This window comes from Callorhinchus milii, unplaced genomic scaffold (genome assembly GCF_018977255.1).
Source record: "Callorhinchus milii isolate IMCB2004 unplaced genomic scaffold, IMCB_Cmil_1.0 Scaffold7, whole genome shotgun sequence".
Taxonomy (NCBI): domain Eukaryota; kingdom Metazoa; phylum Chordata; class Chondrichthyes; order Chimaeriformes; family Callorhinchidae; genus Callorhinchus; species Callorhinchus milii.
The window spans coordinates 6,575,286-6,592,803 of NW_024704748.1; the positions used below are offsets into that span (position 1 = coordinate 6,575,286).

General features: G+C 44.6%; 1 protein-coding gene across 1 annotated transcript in view; it reads left to right on the forward strand.

Moving 5' to 3' along the window:
- Positions 1-17,518, forward strand: part of ptpn20 (protein tyrosine phosphatase non-receptor type 20) — a 79,974-nt gene that overhangs the window by 30,679 nt on the left and 31,777 nt on the right. Inside the window, exons 12-24 of the mRNA XM_007904628.2 lie at positions 846-998; positions 1,820-2,005; positions 3,850-4,012; positions 4,368-4,575; positions 5,216-5,319; positions 7,497-7,589; positions 9,269-9,376; positions 9,486-9,602; positions 11,538-11,749; positions 12,434-12,535; positions 14,302-14,395; positions 15,262-15,347; positions 16,445-16,625. Coding sequence (XP_007902819.2) covers positions 846-998; positions 1,820-2,005; positions 3,850-4,012; positions 4,368-4,575; positions 5,216-5,319; positions 7,497-7,589; positions 9,269-9,376; positions 9,486-9,602; positions 11,538-11,749; positions 12,434-12,535; positions 14,302-14,395; positions 15,262-15,347; positions 16,445-16,625 — 1,807 coding nt within the window. The remainder of the gene's footprint in view (positions 1-845; positions 999-1,819; positions 2,006-3,849; positions 4,013-4,367; positions 4,576-5,215; positions 5,320-7,496; positions 7,590-9,268; positions 9,377-9,485; positions 9,603-11,537; positions 11,750-12,433; positions 12,536-14,301; positions 14,396-15,261; positions 15,348-16,444; positions 16,626-17,518) is intronic.

A 17,518-nucleotide genomic window follows, 5' to 3' on the forward strand; every position in this document is an offset into this window, starting at 1 on the left:
ACGGAGAGATGACAGAAAGACGTTCTCCGCTAGTGACTCGATCGCACTCGCAATCCAGAAATAAAATATGATCAGACTTCCAAATTTGAATTACACTGTGTGCGATATGTGATTATTTACAGCTAATGTCCAGTTATACACCACCGAGCCTGAACCGTTATCCTCAGGCACAAAGAAATCACCTGAGTTTTAGTCATTTATCTCCTAATGTAAAATATTGCGGTGTAGTTCAATGAATATTGTTGACAGCTCCCCGAGGATACTTTGCAATCTTCTGTACCAGGAGCTCCTCTGATAAAAAGAGACACTGAGTAACACAGACCAGACAGACCTTTGTTAAATCTACCGCTTGTGTTGAGTTAGCTTACGTCAGCCGAATCATTTATGAAGTTGGAACAGTTGGCCTCAGTCTCCCTGGGCTATGGAGGGGAGAAAATGCCCAAGGGACCCACATTGACACCTAAATCCCTGAAGTTAGTGTCAACTTTCCTGAATTGATAGCACGCTTGCCTCTGAGTCAGAAGGAGCCCTAGAGGGACTTTAGGCTCATAGTCTAATACGATTCCCAACCAAGATGACTTATGCGAGTTTTACTGTACTGTAAAGTGGAGTGAGTGTGTGTTTTGTTGGCGAATGCGACAGCCAGTTTTGCACCGGTAATGTCCCACTTGGTCACTGTGAAGTGAGTGATCAATTTTATTCGGGGGTATTGTTGGCCAGGACACCGGGAAAAGCTCCCTTCCCTTCCTGATGTGAAAGGCGCTGTATAAATCTAAATATCATTGCTGTAATTGTACAAACCACAGACTAGGGCTGATAACATCAAGTGAATTCCCTCCATTAAGGTGCACATCAAGAACAAATTCCAGATTGAGCACTATATCCCTTCCAGTGTCATGGAAAAAATGGCTATTACCTGCGTAAAGGAGGAGCTGCCCAGACTTCATGCCACTTACTTTGGTCTGTCTGAGGAAGAGGCAGAGCTGGAGTATCTGAAGGTATAGTCCACGTGTGTCACGTTGCCCTCAGTCCCATCTCCTCCACACCCATCCCTACTGTCAATGTTCTCCTCTCTTCCTTTTTGAGTCTGCTGCCTGTCCCTCACTCTCTCCGTCCCGCCATCCGAATGCTTCAAAACATTTTAACGTTGTTCCTTAAATAAAGAACGTGACGCATTTATGAATTTTGACCCCAAAGAAAAAAGTGAGTCACTAATGACGAGTGTTACAGATGTGAAATAACAACAGAAATATAGTAAACGCAGGCTGGGCAGGAGGTCTGAATGAGGAAGCATGCCAAAGAACATTCAAACCAGGCAGAGGTCTACATGTGAGTGTCACCTACACAGGGAAATTTCCCTTTGTCTGGAATGGAATTTGCACTCTTTCCTTGGAGGGAGGCACCTTGCTTATCTAATCCCGGAGAGTATTAGGCGCAGGTTAGCGAGAGCTAAGGCTTGCTAATTCCAGAATATGTGTTGGGGTAATCAGCTAAAACCTCATATCTTGTTGTCAATTGCACTGCCTGGCAGGTTTCTCGCTGTTTGTCCGACTAGGACCCACCCAACCAGTTAGGGCTTTGGCTTGCAGGGTTAACAGGAGCTGAGTGGGAAGAATCTCTGCCCACAATGCCCAGCAATTAGAAGATACAAAGAGAGCAATGTTCCAGGCACAGGTCTTCTAATGAAGAATCACATCATCCACAGCCTTTCTCTTTGAGTTGGTTTTTAGAGGTGTTATGCATTTCCACCATCGTCTGGTTTCGTCCCTGGGTCCGCCATTGTCATGCGTTAGCCCAGTGCTTTGCTGCCATGTTGCAGGTTACTCAGCAGCTCTCGGAGTATGGTGTGCTATTCCATCGTGTGGCCCGGGACAAGAAGGTGGCAGGGGGAGAAATTGTGCTGGGGATCTGCGCCAAGGGAATAATGGTGTACGAGGTGAAGAACACGACCAGAATTGCCAGCCTACGCTTTCAGTGGCGTGAAACCGAAAGGATCAGCTTCAATGTAAGTGGAACTCCTGTTTGATAACAGACCACAACAGTTTTTTTCTGGTCAGCCGGATGTCTGTCACATGCAGAAACCCATCACTGTGCTGAAGAGTATCCAAACCAAGCTGATAATTCCATACATCCCATGGAAATCCTAGAGAGAGATTGTTGGAATGAAATGCGCACTCTCTCCCTGAACGGACACATCCTGCTTACCTAATTGTGGAAAGTATTAGACATAGCGTGGCAAGAGCCAAGGCTTGGGAATCCCAGAGCGTGTATTGGGGTATAGCTGAAATCAGCTAAAACACATTAACTTGCCATTGATATTGCTGTCCGGAAAGATTTTCTGCTGCTTGTCCAGCTAGGGTTAACAACAACAAGATTACATTTGTATAGCGCCTTTCACATTGGGAGGACGTACATTTCAGCATTTAATCAATGTACAGCATTTATTAAATAGATTTATTACATTTATTAATTTGGGGGTCAGGGAGGAAGAAGGGAGGGGAGGGGAAGGCGGCGTGACCGATCGAGTGGTCGAAAAGGAGGGTTTTGAGGCGGGACTTGAAGGAGGCTAAGGAGGAGCGAGGCGATTAACAGGAGCTCAGTCGGATGACTCCCTTCTCCCAGTGACTGATCTGCCCTTCTAGGTTCTGCCAATGAGCTCGGTTGGCTGTACTGTGCTTTGGGACGTCCTCCCGACGTGAAAGGCGCTCTATAAATGTAATTTTGTTGTTGTCGTTGTACTGTGATCAGCAGTGCCCTGGAATACTGCGGACCCGCCTAGCTCAGGAACCAGACTACTGAGACCCTCACAGAGGGCTGACTGGATTCTGACGTTCCATTGCTTGGCATGTCACTTCGGAGTCAGTACAGCTCCAATAAGATCCCCAGTTACCTCTCCTCCCCTGCCAGGGTGACAGTCACAAATTGGTTGTGACAGGTGGAATAACTGTAACTACACTAAAAATCTGATCTGTGTAAATCATATAATCCCCTAAGTCTTACATCTGTCCAAGTCCTGTTCAATAGTTTATGCAAGTTTGACATAACTCACACTTTGCATAAGTCATATTAAATGTATGGTCCCAAAGGATATGACTTATGTGATTTCCTGTAATCTCATCCGTTGGAGCCTCAGCATGCTTATCACAGAGGTGGCTCAATCCACACACAACGTGGATTGAGCTACTCCTGTTCAGAGCGGATTTCTAAACACCCCACCACCACCACACACCCAAGCTGAGCTTATTCTGCTGAAATCATAGTGATAAAGGAAGCTCGTTTTGAGTATGCTATTATTCCATTTCTCAATGCTGTAAATGCTAATATAGTAATTCATCATCAATCCAAATATCGCACTCTAAGCTCTTTAAGTGGATTTAAAACGCTGTGTTATTGTAAATATCGCAGCCTTGGACTCCATCAGGAGCAATGCTGGAGTATCAATCTCCAGCTAATTTGTTCAATGTGCGTTTATACTGTATCTTGCTCGTTTAGCAATTATGCTTAAGAAAAATGATAGAAAATCAATATAAGCAATAATGCTCTATTATACTGAGGTCAAGGAGAAACCAGGTGACATTGTGTTTGTTGTGATGGACACTGCTTGAAACCCATTGAAGCCGTACTTTTTACCTACCGCATATCACTGTGTCAGCCTGGCTCAGTTGGCAGTACTCGCAGCTCTGACTCCTCAGGTTGTGAGTCCTCATTCAGCCACTACGCCCCGAAACTCTGGAACACATTCCCTCAATCCCTCCCCTCTTTTTTAATTTTCCGGTATATATCCAACCCCTTTAGGACATAGTTGTACTATCACACCGACGACCTCAGCCCCAACCCCTTTCATTTCAGAGGAAAAAGTTCACTGTACAGAGCAGTTCAGATGGAAAGAAGCACATCTTTATCACGGACAGCGCCAGAACCTGCGAATACCTCATTGAGCTGTGCTCAGCCCAGCACAAGTTCCAGATGCAGATGAACTCCCGGCAACTGAGCCAAGCGGCCTTCACTGCTGGTAAGTCCAGGGGAAGGATATATGTCTGGGGTCTAAAATGTATCATGATCTTTGTCACATCATTTAAGATTGTGCAGAAATGTAGAAAATACATTAAATTTAGTTTTAATCTGAAAACTAGGTAAATTATGGTCAACTGATCTTTGGGGCAGGGATTATTGGCCAGGACACCAGGAGAAACTCCCTTCTCTTTTCAAATAGTGCCATGGGATCATGGCAGACACAAACTTGGTTTAACGAGGGTGGCAGTGTGGGGGGGGGGGCAACATTGAGCCAGGTAGACATTCTATACAGCGAGATACACTATACACAATTTTTAGATGGAGGAAGTACTGTAATTATTTCTTCTTCACAGAGGGGCAGATCTTTACATACAACGATTTAACCTCAACGAGATACGCTCAGCGAAGACGCTTTGAAGAGATGCGTAAAGTGTCCCGTTCAGAGACCACATTGAACCGTTCCATCTTTGATGGCCTATCAGTTGGGGCATTGAGCAAATCCTGTGATAACCTCATTTCAGATGTAATGGATCCCGACCCTCCCCACGGACACACATGGAGGTAGGTTAGAGAGCGCCAGTGTCTTGGGCGATTTGGCAGGTGTGATTCAGTCACATACACAGATAAGCATTCAGAAAATGTAGACTTGTACGTACGTTCTTCTTCCAAGATAGAAACTCACAGGGCCTGAAATTTCACCTCATCTTAGCCTGAAGCAACATTTTGTCTCAAAACTTAAGGTTGATAGAAAATGTTAGGCTCACCGAGATGCTATCCCAATCCCATGTGAAGGGAACCTTATAAATGCAAGTTGTTTGTTGTGTTGTTCTCGATGAATACTTTATTGAAGATTTAGAAGACCCAGCAGAGGAAAAGTTTTCTATGGGGTGGGGGAGGGGGGGAACACATGACAATTTTTGGAATGGTAGAGATATTGGGATGGATGAAAATGTTGGCAGGTTTTGGATGACTATTTTTGAGATTCAAGTATTAACTATATAATACTGTACCACCAGGAGGTGGAGTGGTGAAGTCCACAGTTTTGCTTGAATGTCCAATTAACTGTCTGTCATCCACACATTCTTATGATCCAGAATGCTGGCCCTCTGCAACAGAGGCGACGTTCCCATTTACTAATGTGGTCTGAACACAGACTGGATGTGCAACCCGGATAACAGAGCTGCCCTTGTTTTTTCTGCAGCACAGCCGGTGGCGCCTCTCAGTCAGAAATTCTCCCAGCCTTACAAGAGAAGTTCCGAGGTTTGGAATTACAGTACGCAATCTCAGGTCAAAGCGCGGGAGCCGGTAAGTCCTGATCTGTGCAATAATCTCGCAAACTCGTTTTGCTTTTCTGACTCATCAATAAGCAGAGAATTCAGCATCTTGAAGGTTGTGGGTTCAAGCCTCTACATCGGAGTCATTGAGCTTACAGTCTAAGATGAAACTGTTATGCTGCATTGTTGGAGGTGTTGTCCTTTGGACGAGATGTTAAACCAAGCTCCAGATGCTTAAAGATCCTATGACACTATTTAAAAAGAGAAGGAAGTTTCTCCCGATATCCTGACCGCTAATCTGCCAGATAAAATTGGTCATTCACTGCCGTACACAAATTGGCTACCCACAAAAGACAACAGCAACAACAAAGTTACATTTGTATAGCGCCTTTCACATCGGGAGGACATCCCAAGGCGCTGGACAGTCAGCGTTTCGGACCCGAGCTAGGGGTCGCGATCGGGGAGGGTGGAGGGCGGGGGGAAGGAGGGTGATCGAAGGCACTGTTGAAGAGGAGGGTCTTGAGATGGGTCTTGAAGGAGGCAGGTTTGAGGTGGAAGGACTTTGGGATGCAGTTCCAGAGGGTGAGGGCAGAGTGGCAGAAGGCCCGCCCGCCAATGGTTGGGCGGGCGAGGCAGGGGACATGAAGCAGGCCGGAGCCCGCAGAGCGGAGAGACATTTCTACTTTAATAGGTTATTAATACACTCAATCAGTTAATAATAATAAAAATAATAATTATTGTTCTTTTTGTTGCTTTTTTGGCTCCACCCTGGCTTGCTTCGGTAGCTCTGTGGCTTGTACAGAAAGCAGCCTTGCAAGCAGTGGAAACCACTCCAACCAAAGTCCCAGTGTCACTTGTCACAATGACTCGTGCATCACTTGACAAGGGGTGTGAGAGACACATAATTCAGCAGCGCTTCAAAAATGGGGCAGACGTAGGTTTCCAAAGAAGGGATGCTGAACAAACTCAAGTGTTTGCTGCGATTCACAACCTGTCTTGTAGCGCCATTAAAAACATGTCAGGAAAGGCCCTCAGGCCGTATATCAATCAAAGTAAAGCAACCTGCAGGCAAACTCCATGATAAGGCCAATATTTGAATAGATTTCCTGCTGGGGGCTTACGAGTCTGAATTATTTTACCAGCCCAAATTCAAGCCTCTTCCGCGCTGACATAAAAAACACTTTAAGTGAAATCTCTTTTTAAATTGGTGTTATTTATTGAAAATGACCTGAAATGTTCATTTACCTTCAGTACCATTTTTATTTAATGTATCTCAAGGCTGGTTCACACAATGCCTTTGTGTGTGTGACAAAGTGCGCAGAGATTCATTGCAAAGAGACATCCACTCCACACAACAACAGCAAAATTAAATTTGTAAAGCGTCTTTCACGCCGGGAGGACGTCCCAAGCCGCTGGACAGACAGAGTTACGGACCCGAGCTGGGGGTCGGGGTGGGGAAGGGTGGAGGGCAAGGGAGGGGGGGGGGAAGCAGGGAGATCAAAAGCACGGTCGAAGAGGAGGGTTTTGAGATGGGTCTAGAAGGTGGCAAGGGAGGCGGTGAGGCGGAGGGACTGTGGGATGGAGTTTCTATTGCTTGCCCAATAGTGGGCAAGCAAGGTTGGGGACGTGAAGCAGGCCAGAGCCTGCTGAACGGAGGGAGCGAACAGGATGGTAGGGGGTTAGTAGGTCTCAGCTGTAGGGGGGAGCAAGTCCGTGCAGAGGGTGGTTGGAATGTGGAATTCTCTGCCAAAATCCATCATTAAATTAAAGTCCCGTAAATTCTTATCAAAGGGAATTAGATGCTTTTAAAAGGAGGAAGATTAAAGCAACGGGGGAACGAGCAAGAGAGTGGGATTAGAGTAGTTCCTGGGGAGAAAAATACCCATTGGGCTGAATGACCAATCTTCTTTCCGTACTGTAACATTTAATCCTTCCAATGTACTAATGCTGCATTCTCGTCAAATCTGTGTATCCCACGAGGAGAGATCAGTTCTATTCCACCTCTTCTCTTCTTTAAATTCCTCCCATGTCTGTGAATATGTGTTGCATGCTCAGTACATGTGAGGGAGAAGGGGATAGAAGGGTATGACGAGGCAAGGGAGGGGGAATTAGAATGGGTGGAGGCTCATGTAGAGGACAAAGTATATTGAAAACGTGCTGGGGCTGCCCTTTTCAACAGCTTAAGCAAGCTCGTATGCTTATCCGCAGGCACGCTCAACGAACGAGTAGACAGCAGCCCGACTCTGCCCGAGAGAGAGATCATCTTTGTGAAACTGAAGAAAGATCCTCAAGTTGGCTTTGGTAGGTGGGACGTTGAGCTATGCTTTCGATGCATGTTCTTGCTAATTTTACCCTGCCAGACATCAGTAGCGGGGGTCAGGAAACAAGCAACAAGCTCCTGCAGAAAACCAAAGCGGCGATATCAAACCGTAACCATCTTAAGAAAGCACTGAGCAAGTTAATTCATGCAGCAATTTGCACGCTATTAATTAATTCATTCATAATTCATCAGCAAAAATCTTTGTGATTTGTTCCTAGGATTTGCAATTTACAGTAATTCCTGTGAAGCACTTTAAGGCATCTCTTTGCCATGATAAGGCACGATATCAAATGCAGATGCAAGGATTATTATTATAAACTGGATCCTTTAATGTCGGGTGGCTTCGCTTTGGGAACCTATTCGTATAAATCAGTCAGTGGCTAGGTTGTGCTTCCTTCTCCCATTCCCCAGAGACCTGGATGGATTTTCAGCTGTTTCCCTGGAGTGAATAGATTTAATGAAGTGCACAGGACATGGTACAGAGAGGGCACAGGAAACCTCCCCTCACAATGTGGGAGTAAAATCGTCACCGGAATAAAATTTCATTCAGATCAGGAATAAAACTAAATTATTAAATTGACTGCAGAGACAGCTGACCTGTGGTGCAGAGCACAGAGAGATTAATGAGCTGCGCTGAGGAAAGCTATTACGTGGCGTTGCTACTGGGAATCTTACCCAATTCCTTTTAATTCCCAGCCACTGGTAGAGTTTGCTGACCTGTTAGAACGGGAAGCTTGGGCTGTCGAACCTTGAAAAGAGATTTTTCGGAGGCGAGATAAACAGAGATGCTTAATGAAATTGAGAAAATGAACACAGTGCGCTTGCAAATACACAGTCGCTGCACTTGATATTAAATGCCATGAAGCAGTTTGACATGTTTCAACAACAGCACGCATTTGTATAGCGCCCTTCATGCAGGGTAGTGTCTCGGAGTGCTTTGACTGTGCTAAAGTGCTGCATAGACTGCTAGAATTATTATTAGTAATAATAATTTCAGACATGCCAAGGCAGCAGGACAAGGTTCAGGGTTACAAAGGGCAACTTCAGGACAGACAACCAGTAAGCATTTTTGTTTACAGAGGATGATCAACAGCTGGACTAATTTACCGGTTGAAGCAATGACATTGGATTTATTTAAGAAACAACTTGATACTATTGTGAGCAAGATGGTACAACATTTATAGAGTGCCCTTCACATGGGTTAGGGTCTCGAAGAGCTGAACAATGGCAGAGTGAGTGTCCTGGGAGAATGAAATCAATTGGGTTTATTTTCTCTATCTTTTTTAGCTTCTTAATACACATCGACAAGGTCCCCTCTGAGATATGTCTTGTAAAGGCTGAAGAGACACTATTGGGGAAATTAGGGTGATTATTATAAGGAAAAATAACTGGTTAGAAAGACACACCTAAACCCAGCCCTCCCTCCCATTGCCACGACCAACTATGCAAAAACATTACTTATTTTAACTGCGGGATCCAATTCAACACTAGGGACATTGTTGAACTTTCACTAACTGAGTCCAGTGCTGGAACTCTGCAAATTGACTGATAGTCAAAGAAATGTGCGATGTGCGTCCAAGGTGACTGCACGATGGAAATGTAAAATAAAATAAGACAACAAGAGCTCAAACTATTCCTGTCTCTCTCTCTCTTTTCCCAGGGTTTGTCATCGTCGGAGGTGAGAGCACGGGGAAATTAGATCTGGGTATTTTCATTGCGTCAGTGATCCCGGGAGGACCCGCGGAAAAGGAGGGACACATCAAAACAGGTAACAGCTAACCTGGTGCCTTTTTGCGAGGCGGGCAGGGTCAGGGTTTGAGCTTGGGCTTGATAAAGGACTGTAAATTGTTACACTGCTAATTCATGGCTTCCAATAGGGAGCCGTCTGATCTCCATCAACAGCGTGAGCCTGGAGGGAGTGACTTTCAGAACGGCAGCGGACATTCTGCAGAATTCCCCTGACGAGGTGGCACTCATCATTTCTCAGTCCAAAGGTACCCTCGCCCTCGGCCCTCGCCCTGAGCCCTCACCCTGAGTCCTCGCCTTGAGCTCGGCAATTATCTGCAATTTATACTCTGAATGAGGCAGCGCTGTGGCATCAGAATGTAGGTTGTACACAACCAGAAAGGGACATTGATAATAAATAATAATAATTGTTGTAATTGATTCAGCGCCTTACCAAATTGTCCAGGATTCTCAAAGAGCTTTGCAGGATATATTATTGTATTAATAATAATAATCATTGTATTTGGTATAGTGCCTTATTACATCGGAAGGATGTCTCATACCACTTAACAACATAAGAAATACTCGACGAAAAAAGACCAAGGACCATCTAGTTTGCCTTCCACCTTCCTGGCGGTTGCATGCACATATGTCCCAAACTACTTATGTATTGTATCCCATAATGTTATTTTCTAAAAGAAAACTATCTAATCTGTGTTTGAAAGAATCAACACTTCCTGCTTCAATTGTCTCCCGTGGGAGCCTGTTCCACAGGTTCACTATTCGTTTGAATTTCTGGTTTTGCCATTCTAGTAGTAAACTAGAAACGAATAAACTCGGCTTCACAGGAATTACTGTGAAATGGAGTGACTGTGTAATTGTAGGCAAAAATATATTTTTTTAAAAATTAAAAATATAAAAATAATTTGTAGGCAAGTCAACCTGTGATCAACCTGGTTAGTCTTGAACTAAAAGCAAAATATTTCTCGCATTGCATTTATTGTACTCCTTAAATCAAGGATGTCTGAAAATGTTTCACAGGATGTACTGTAAAGTGAAATGATTTTACGTTTTGTGGGTGAACTCGGCAGCCAATTTGCACACAGCAAAGTCCAGCAAACAGCCATGAAATGAACAACCAATTTTATTGGGGGATTGTTGGCTAGGACACAGGGATAAACTCTGAAGGGGCTTTAGTGAAAGGCGTTACATCAAATGCGTTTAATAATTGTTAGGATTATTATTTACATCTTATGCTTCCAGTCCTGGGTTCAGATTTCAAAGACAGCCCAGGAAAAAGAGGCAAAGGTTCCTCCTTTCTCATTCTCTCTCTGCTGGGTCACAAATGGGCCCAGGCGTTGTGACCGCAATTCTGTTCCCGGCTTACTCTCATCCATCAATTTGATGAGCACACATTTAAAAATACAAATGAGGTAAAGGGAAGGCCCAGAGGGGAGCGAATGCACCCATTCCTGGTCTGTTTCTCATGACCACACACAGCTGCTGTCCTACTTAGCACGAAGAAGCCTTGAAATTTGCCAGACGGCACCAGGGAGCAAGCACATCACTTATGGGCATTTGGCTAAATGCCAGGACTGTAGAGCCAGGAATGATTCATTGGTACAGCAACGAGTCTGAGTAATTGGTTACAGACTAAAGTCAGCTTGTGTATCTGAAGCATTTGTCGACAAGGTATCTTTGTGAAGGGAGTTATTTATTCTGTCTGATCCTCATGAGGAGAGATTGCATGGGTTTTGTAACTATCCCTTCAACCATATCTGAGCCTGGCTCAGTTGGTAGGACTCTCACCTCTGAGTCAGATAGATGTGGCTTCAAATATCACGTCGGGGACTTTGAGTCTACACTGAGGAAAGTGTTGCATTGTCAGAGGTGCCATCCTCCAGATGAGACAATCCCCCAAATAAAATTGATCATTCATTTCATAACTGTTTGTGGGACAAATATACAATTCACTTTTCAGTAAAATCCTGTGAGATTTTTTGATTGAGTGATGAGATGCTACATCAAATGCGAGGATTATTATATAAATGCACATCATTTACAGGAAGTATTTATTCACACATGCACCACACACACACTCACCCTTATAGTGTTAATACGTCCCAAAACACCTAATGGGAAATAGCTGTCAAGTGTAGTGACTGTATCTTTTGGAAAAATCTTTTGTAAACCTGTGCTTTTAGATACGGTTGATACCGTGAGTGGAGACACTGAAAAAGCTACCATCGCTGATTTGCATGAAGAATACACACACAACAATGAATTGTCTGACGCTGAGCAAAAAATGAGCCACGATCAGGTGGAGCCTGAGATAACGGAGCCCAAGACTCTTAAGATCGAATCACCATGTCCCCAGGCCAGTGCGTTGGATGCACAGATAAGTGCTGGCTCCCAGGTAAACACATTAAATAATGACAACAACTGGCTGGCCCAACCCTACCTGAAACATTCCCTATTCAAAAGGCTGGTGCTGCCACATATCTATTATGACCTCTTTTTCTTTGGAGAATTTGTTAAATCTTCCTTAAAAAGGAGTGTTGAAAATGTGTAGGATATAATTTAACATAATGCACAGATGAGGGAGTAGGGTATAGGAGGGAGTGGAGGCTCGTGTTGAGCATACATATCGGTGCAGACTTGTTGGGCTGACTGACCTGTTTCTGTGCTGCAATGTAATTCTGTGTGGTTGGTCAGTAACACAAAAAGCAGTTCACTAACGTGGTTAGACGACAGACACAGTCAGACACAAATGCGCTGCACTATTTTAATTGCGCAGTGAGATAAGTCAGTAGACCCTTGTGTCGTTTCGGTCGCAATGGAGTCACGGGGAAATTGATGCCACCGCCCATTTCCACACAATTCAAATGATAACATTTGTTTGTGAAACAATGGAAGAAGCATTTCAGAAGGACAGAGTATACCTCGAATGCAGGGAAGGTTGAAGATGCAAATGCAAAGTACCAATAGCGTGCTTAGTGCATATACATGGAGGTTGGGGATGGGGGGGGAGAATATGGTGGTTAAACAGGTTGCTACTGCTAGACGTATAAGCATGCATGCTCTATGATTTCATCAACAGAACAGGTGTCAGACACCAACAAAAGCAAAGGACCAACACACAGGGGAGAAATACTGTGTAGAGTTGGTGAAAATAGACAACAGCCTCGGTGTTAATGTCACAGTAAGTATTACAGGGTCTGATTTGGTTGACTGCTGAACATATATTGGCTCTTCATAATAATATAATAATCCTTGCGTTTTATATAGCGCCTTATCACATCATCGTGACGTCTCAAAGTGCTTCACAAGATGAACTGTAAAGTGGATTTACTGTATATTTTGTGGGCGAAACACGGCAGCCAATTGTGCACAGTAATGTGTCCCACAGACAGCCGGGAATGAGTGACCAATTTCATTTGGGGGATTGTTGTCCAGGAAACCAGGGAGAGAGATATTCCCTTCTCTTTTCAAATAATGCCACGAGATCTTTAATATCCACCTGAACAGGCAGATGTCAGCCACTTCTGACTCAGAGACCAGAGTGCCTTCACTGTGCCAGCCTGACGCACCGACACATGTCATAACAACAACAAATTATATTTGTATAGCGCCTTTCGCATTGGGAGGACGTCCCAAGATGTCACAGTTAATTGTGCACATTGGCAAGTCTTTCTTTACACAGGATTATTCTCCCTCACCCGCCCATATCTACTGTACACTTGTCAATGTTTGATCTCTTGCCACCGCAGCAAGCCACGGTCCCGAGCCAAAAGAGCTCAGATCTTGAGCTTGTTAGAAAGAGGCATGTTTTTACTCCAAATTGTATTGATTCATTTCAAATTTTCTACCTATTTTCATTCTGTTTCTTTCTTTTGCCCACTTCTACTTGCGCAAGATGAGGGAGAGCGGTCCTGGGAAATGGAACAATTTCCACTCTGCAGTCAGTAACAGAATGAAGTCCTTACAGGTCAGGTATAACATGGGTCTGCTGCATTGTAGAAGGCAACCTACCCACCAGTTTTCACATCCTATCCCTGGATTTCACCCTCACAAGAGCATCCCTTACTGTTGCCTATAAGACTTTTTCCACTTCCCTCACTGTCTGTCTGTACCAACAACAACAACAACAAGATTACATTTGTATAGCGCCTTTCATTTGTATAGGACGTCCCAAGGCACCATAGTGCTGTAATACCATAGAAATACATCAGAAAAATCTTCGCAATCCATCTCCGTGGAAGAAATTGGATATTAAACCCTGTAGCTACATGTCACGTCACTTTAAGTGTGCGATTCTTTGTCCACTGTTATGTGTGGTGTATGGCTTGCCAGTGTAAAAGTTCAGTTTGAGCATTAAAAACAGACATGAACGATATGATCCCCTAAGTTTATATTGAAGCCTTTCATGTCGTATAACTGTGTGAAAAGCACAGCACAGAACCAGATGAACTAGAAATGAAGGCAATGTTGTTACAGAGGTAAATACAGCAGCTAATTTGTGCCAGTGACATCCAACACACAAGGAGAGGAATCGACAGTAGGTTAGAATCCCTGGTGTGAGTTTGGATGAAAAGGGGGTGTACAACAGGGTAATGGGAGGAAGTTTTTAAACTAGTCTATGTGTGTGTGGGTGGGGGTTGGGAGGGAGGGGGGAACCATCCTGCATGTGAATTACAAGGCAGACAATTTATAATTATGTAATAAACTAAATAAATAATCCTTGCTTTTGATACAGCGCCTTATCACATCATTGAAATGTCTCAAATCACCTCACAGGATTTCCTGTAATGTGTAGTGACTATGCATTTTCTAGGCAAATGCGTCAGGCAATTTGCCCCACAAATTGTCTTGGCACATTCCCTGCAAAGCTTCGAGAGGTTACCCTACATGAAGAGTGTTAAATTCAATGGCTGACTCGTAAAAGCGTGATGTTCTTCTGTTCCCTAGGGCGGGGTGAACACCAGCGTGAAGCAGGGTGGGATATACATAAAGGCTATCATTCCTGGAGGAGCAGCTGACATTGATAATCAAATTAGGAAAGGTAATGTATTCATTTATTAAAGGGGATGAGTTTGTGAAGGGGGAATTTGGTTAATTTCCAATGCGCTGGGAGGAGGGGGGAAACAGTGCTGTTCGAAGCTGTCACAAGAGATATGCTGAATGAAAAGAGCTGCTTTAGCACATTTGAAACTGGATTGATTGCAAATGATCTGCTTGTCATGGACTTATCTTAGTTTTGAGAGAACTAAAAAAATCACAGGAGCAGGTGACCAAAAGCATGGCCAAAGATGCAGCTTATTAAGGAGGCTTTTGTGAGGAGGGGCGGGGAAGAGAAGGGAGCGAGGTAGTGGGATTTTGGCAGGGACTTCCAGAAGCTCAAAGTTCAGCTACTGAAAGTAGGAAGGACGGAGAGAGAAAAAGAGAGAGAGAGAGATGTGCAGCAGGTACAGAGGTTTTAGCTGGTTAGACTCCTGTACTTACTTCAACGCACACTCTGGGGACCCTAAGTCTTGGTTCTTGCCAACCTGTGCCTAACACTTTCCACAATTAGGTAAACAGGATGGGTCCCTCCAGGGAGAGAGTGCACACTCCATTCCAACAATCTATCTCTGGAGCCTTCATGCGTAAGTGGGATGCATGGAATTCTCAGATTGGTTTGGAGACTCTTAAGGGTGGTGATGGGTTTCCGCATGTGTCAGACACCCGGCTGACCGAAAAAAAGCTACAGCTCAATGCTGGGATGCGAGGGCCCGGGTAGGGTTGATAATTCTGGAACAAATGATATCAAACGGACCAAAGGGAATTCTTCAACCAAATCTGCTCAGTGGTGTTTGCTTTGCGCTCCCCCTCAAAGCTTAAGTCAAACTAAGGTCACAACGACCGTGATGTCCTTCTTGGTTTCGGCAGGGGATCGCCTGCTGGAGGTGGATGGGATCAGTCTGCAGGGAATCACTCATAAGCAGGCCATCGAGTGCTTGAAGAACACCGGGCAGGTGCGTTTCAGAAAGGCAACCCGTTACTCAATTGTTCCACCACGTCAAGTAACAATCCTTTTGCTCGATCCGCATTTGACAAGTATCGATAGCGGATCTCCTCGAGTTTAGGATCCATTGCCGGTGACTCATTGTTGATCATCATACATCTTACAAAGGAGCAGCCTCCATTATTAGCCGTCAGTTCAAATCACCAGGTTCACTGGAGTGAAAGGCTGCAGTGAACTAAATTGGCCCGTCTGTGGATGTGTGTTTGTAGGTGTGGGGAAACTTTGGACTTCGCTTTCCTGTCCCTTTAAAGGATCACTGGGTATATGCACCAACCACTTGTTAAATATATATATTTTTAAATACATGGAGAGATATGGGAATGTGTAAAGCTTGATTGCAAAGGCCAGTGAAGCTGATGTAGTAATAACAACAACTTGCACTTATAGAGTAACGGTGATTTAAGAGAGATTTGGATTAAATGGGACTGAAGAAGTATTTTCTTTACTCAGAGGGTATTTGATGACTGGAACAGGTTGCTACTCATTTAAGAAGCAGCCAGTGATGGGGAGACGGTAGGGTGAGTGTTCTGGAATGATGAGATTAGACAAGTCAAAGTGCCTTCTTCATCCAAACCAATCTTGTGATAAATTACATGAGGAAAAGTAATATTAAAAAAATGTTCATGGAAAGATCAGGGGAAAGGGATTAGAGAGCATAAAAATATATTTTCATTTGGTATAACGCCTTCCATGTCAGTTCAGAGCACTTCACAGGATATACTATGAAGTGGAGTGACTGTATTTTGTAGATAGATCCCGGGGAGTGGTGTTAGTAGCACAGGTTGGTCACAAGTCAAATGTTCCAATTTCAGCATAAAATCTCCCTAAAGTCAATTGGTAAATATTTTAATTCCTAATCAAGTTAATTGCGTACAGCTCCACGTCTAACTATCTGAACTACACCCGTTACCGTCAAGGACACAATGGGCTGAACGCCTCGTTTCTCTCTGAGTTGCTAATGTTAAATCAGATTCTGTGACCTTGCAGTTGTGCTCATGTCTGTAAGTGGACAGCGAGTGGATTGATTGTTCTGTCCTCCGTCACTAGGTGGTGAGGTTGGTGTTGGAGAGAGGACAGCAGCCGGCAGCAACTGGGAGCAACACTCCAGAAAGCGAACAGGAGCTCGTACTCACTGTCACAAGCCAATGGAACGAAGATGAATATCCTGAGGTTTCCAAAGCAACAACCTTGCCTATCATTCCCAAGGACGACGACTTCACAACAGATGGTAGGGGGTGATGTTGAGGGGGGGAAGCTAGCACGTATGTCACTTTCTTAAGGATAATTTATGGCCTGCCCTTTCAGCGGCAAGGCAGAGAATCATTTTTAATGTCGTGCATGTTCTGTAAAGGTAATTGTTCTTATAGGACTCTGACTTCTGAATAGGTAGTGAATATGTATGTGTGTGTCTTTGCATGCGTGTCCGAATGGGGAATTAATTGGCCAGGGAGAAAGTGGAGGCAGCGTGGCCAGTATCAAGAGGACATCAAGCAATTATATGATGGCTGTGGGGATTGCGGGATAGGTGTGGGGTGGGGGGGGTAAGGGGATGAAGACCACAAATAATGATAGTGTAGGAAATAGGACTGACACCACAAACCATAATGATCCGTTTTGTTCTTCAGACAACAGCAGCAACAATAACTTGCAATTATATAGTGTCCCTCATGCAGGATAGTGTCCCAGAGCGCTTGACAGTGGTGGAGCCTGACACCGAGCCGGGAGGAGTGGGGAGGTGACCGTGGGCACAGTCGAAGAGGAAAGTCTTCAGGTGTAATCTGAAGAAGGGGAAGGAAGGGGAGAGGCAGAATGTTCAAGAGTTTCAGGGCGTAGTGGCTAAAAGTGCGGCCCCATGATGGAACAGAGGGCACAAGAGACATGCAGGAGGTTGGAGCCAGTTGAGCAGAGGCTGTAGGCTGGGGGGTGTAAGCGGATCGGAGAGATAGGGAGGTGCCAGGGCATCAAGGGATTTGAAAATGAGCGTGAGGATCTTGAAATCAACCCCTTCAGCGATAGGGAGCCAGTAGAGCCAGGCTGGTACTAGTGTGATGGAGATAGGGAGTTTAGTGCGGATGATTATGCAGGCAGCGGAGTTTGGGATCAGCTGGATTTTGTGGATGG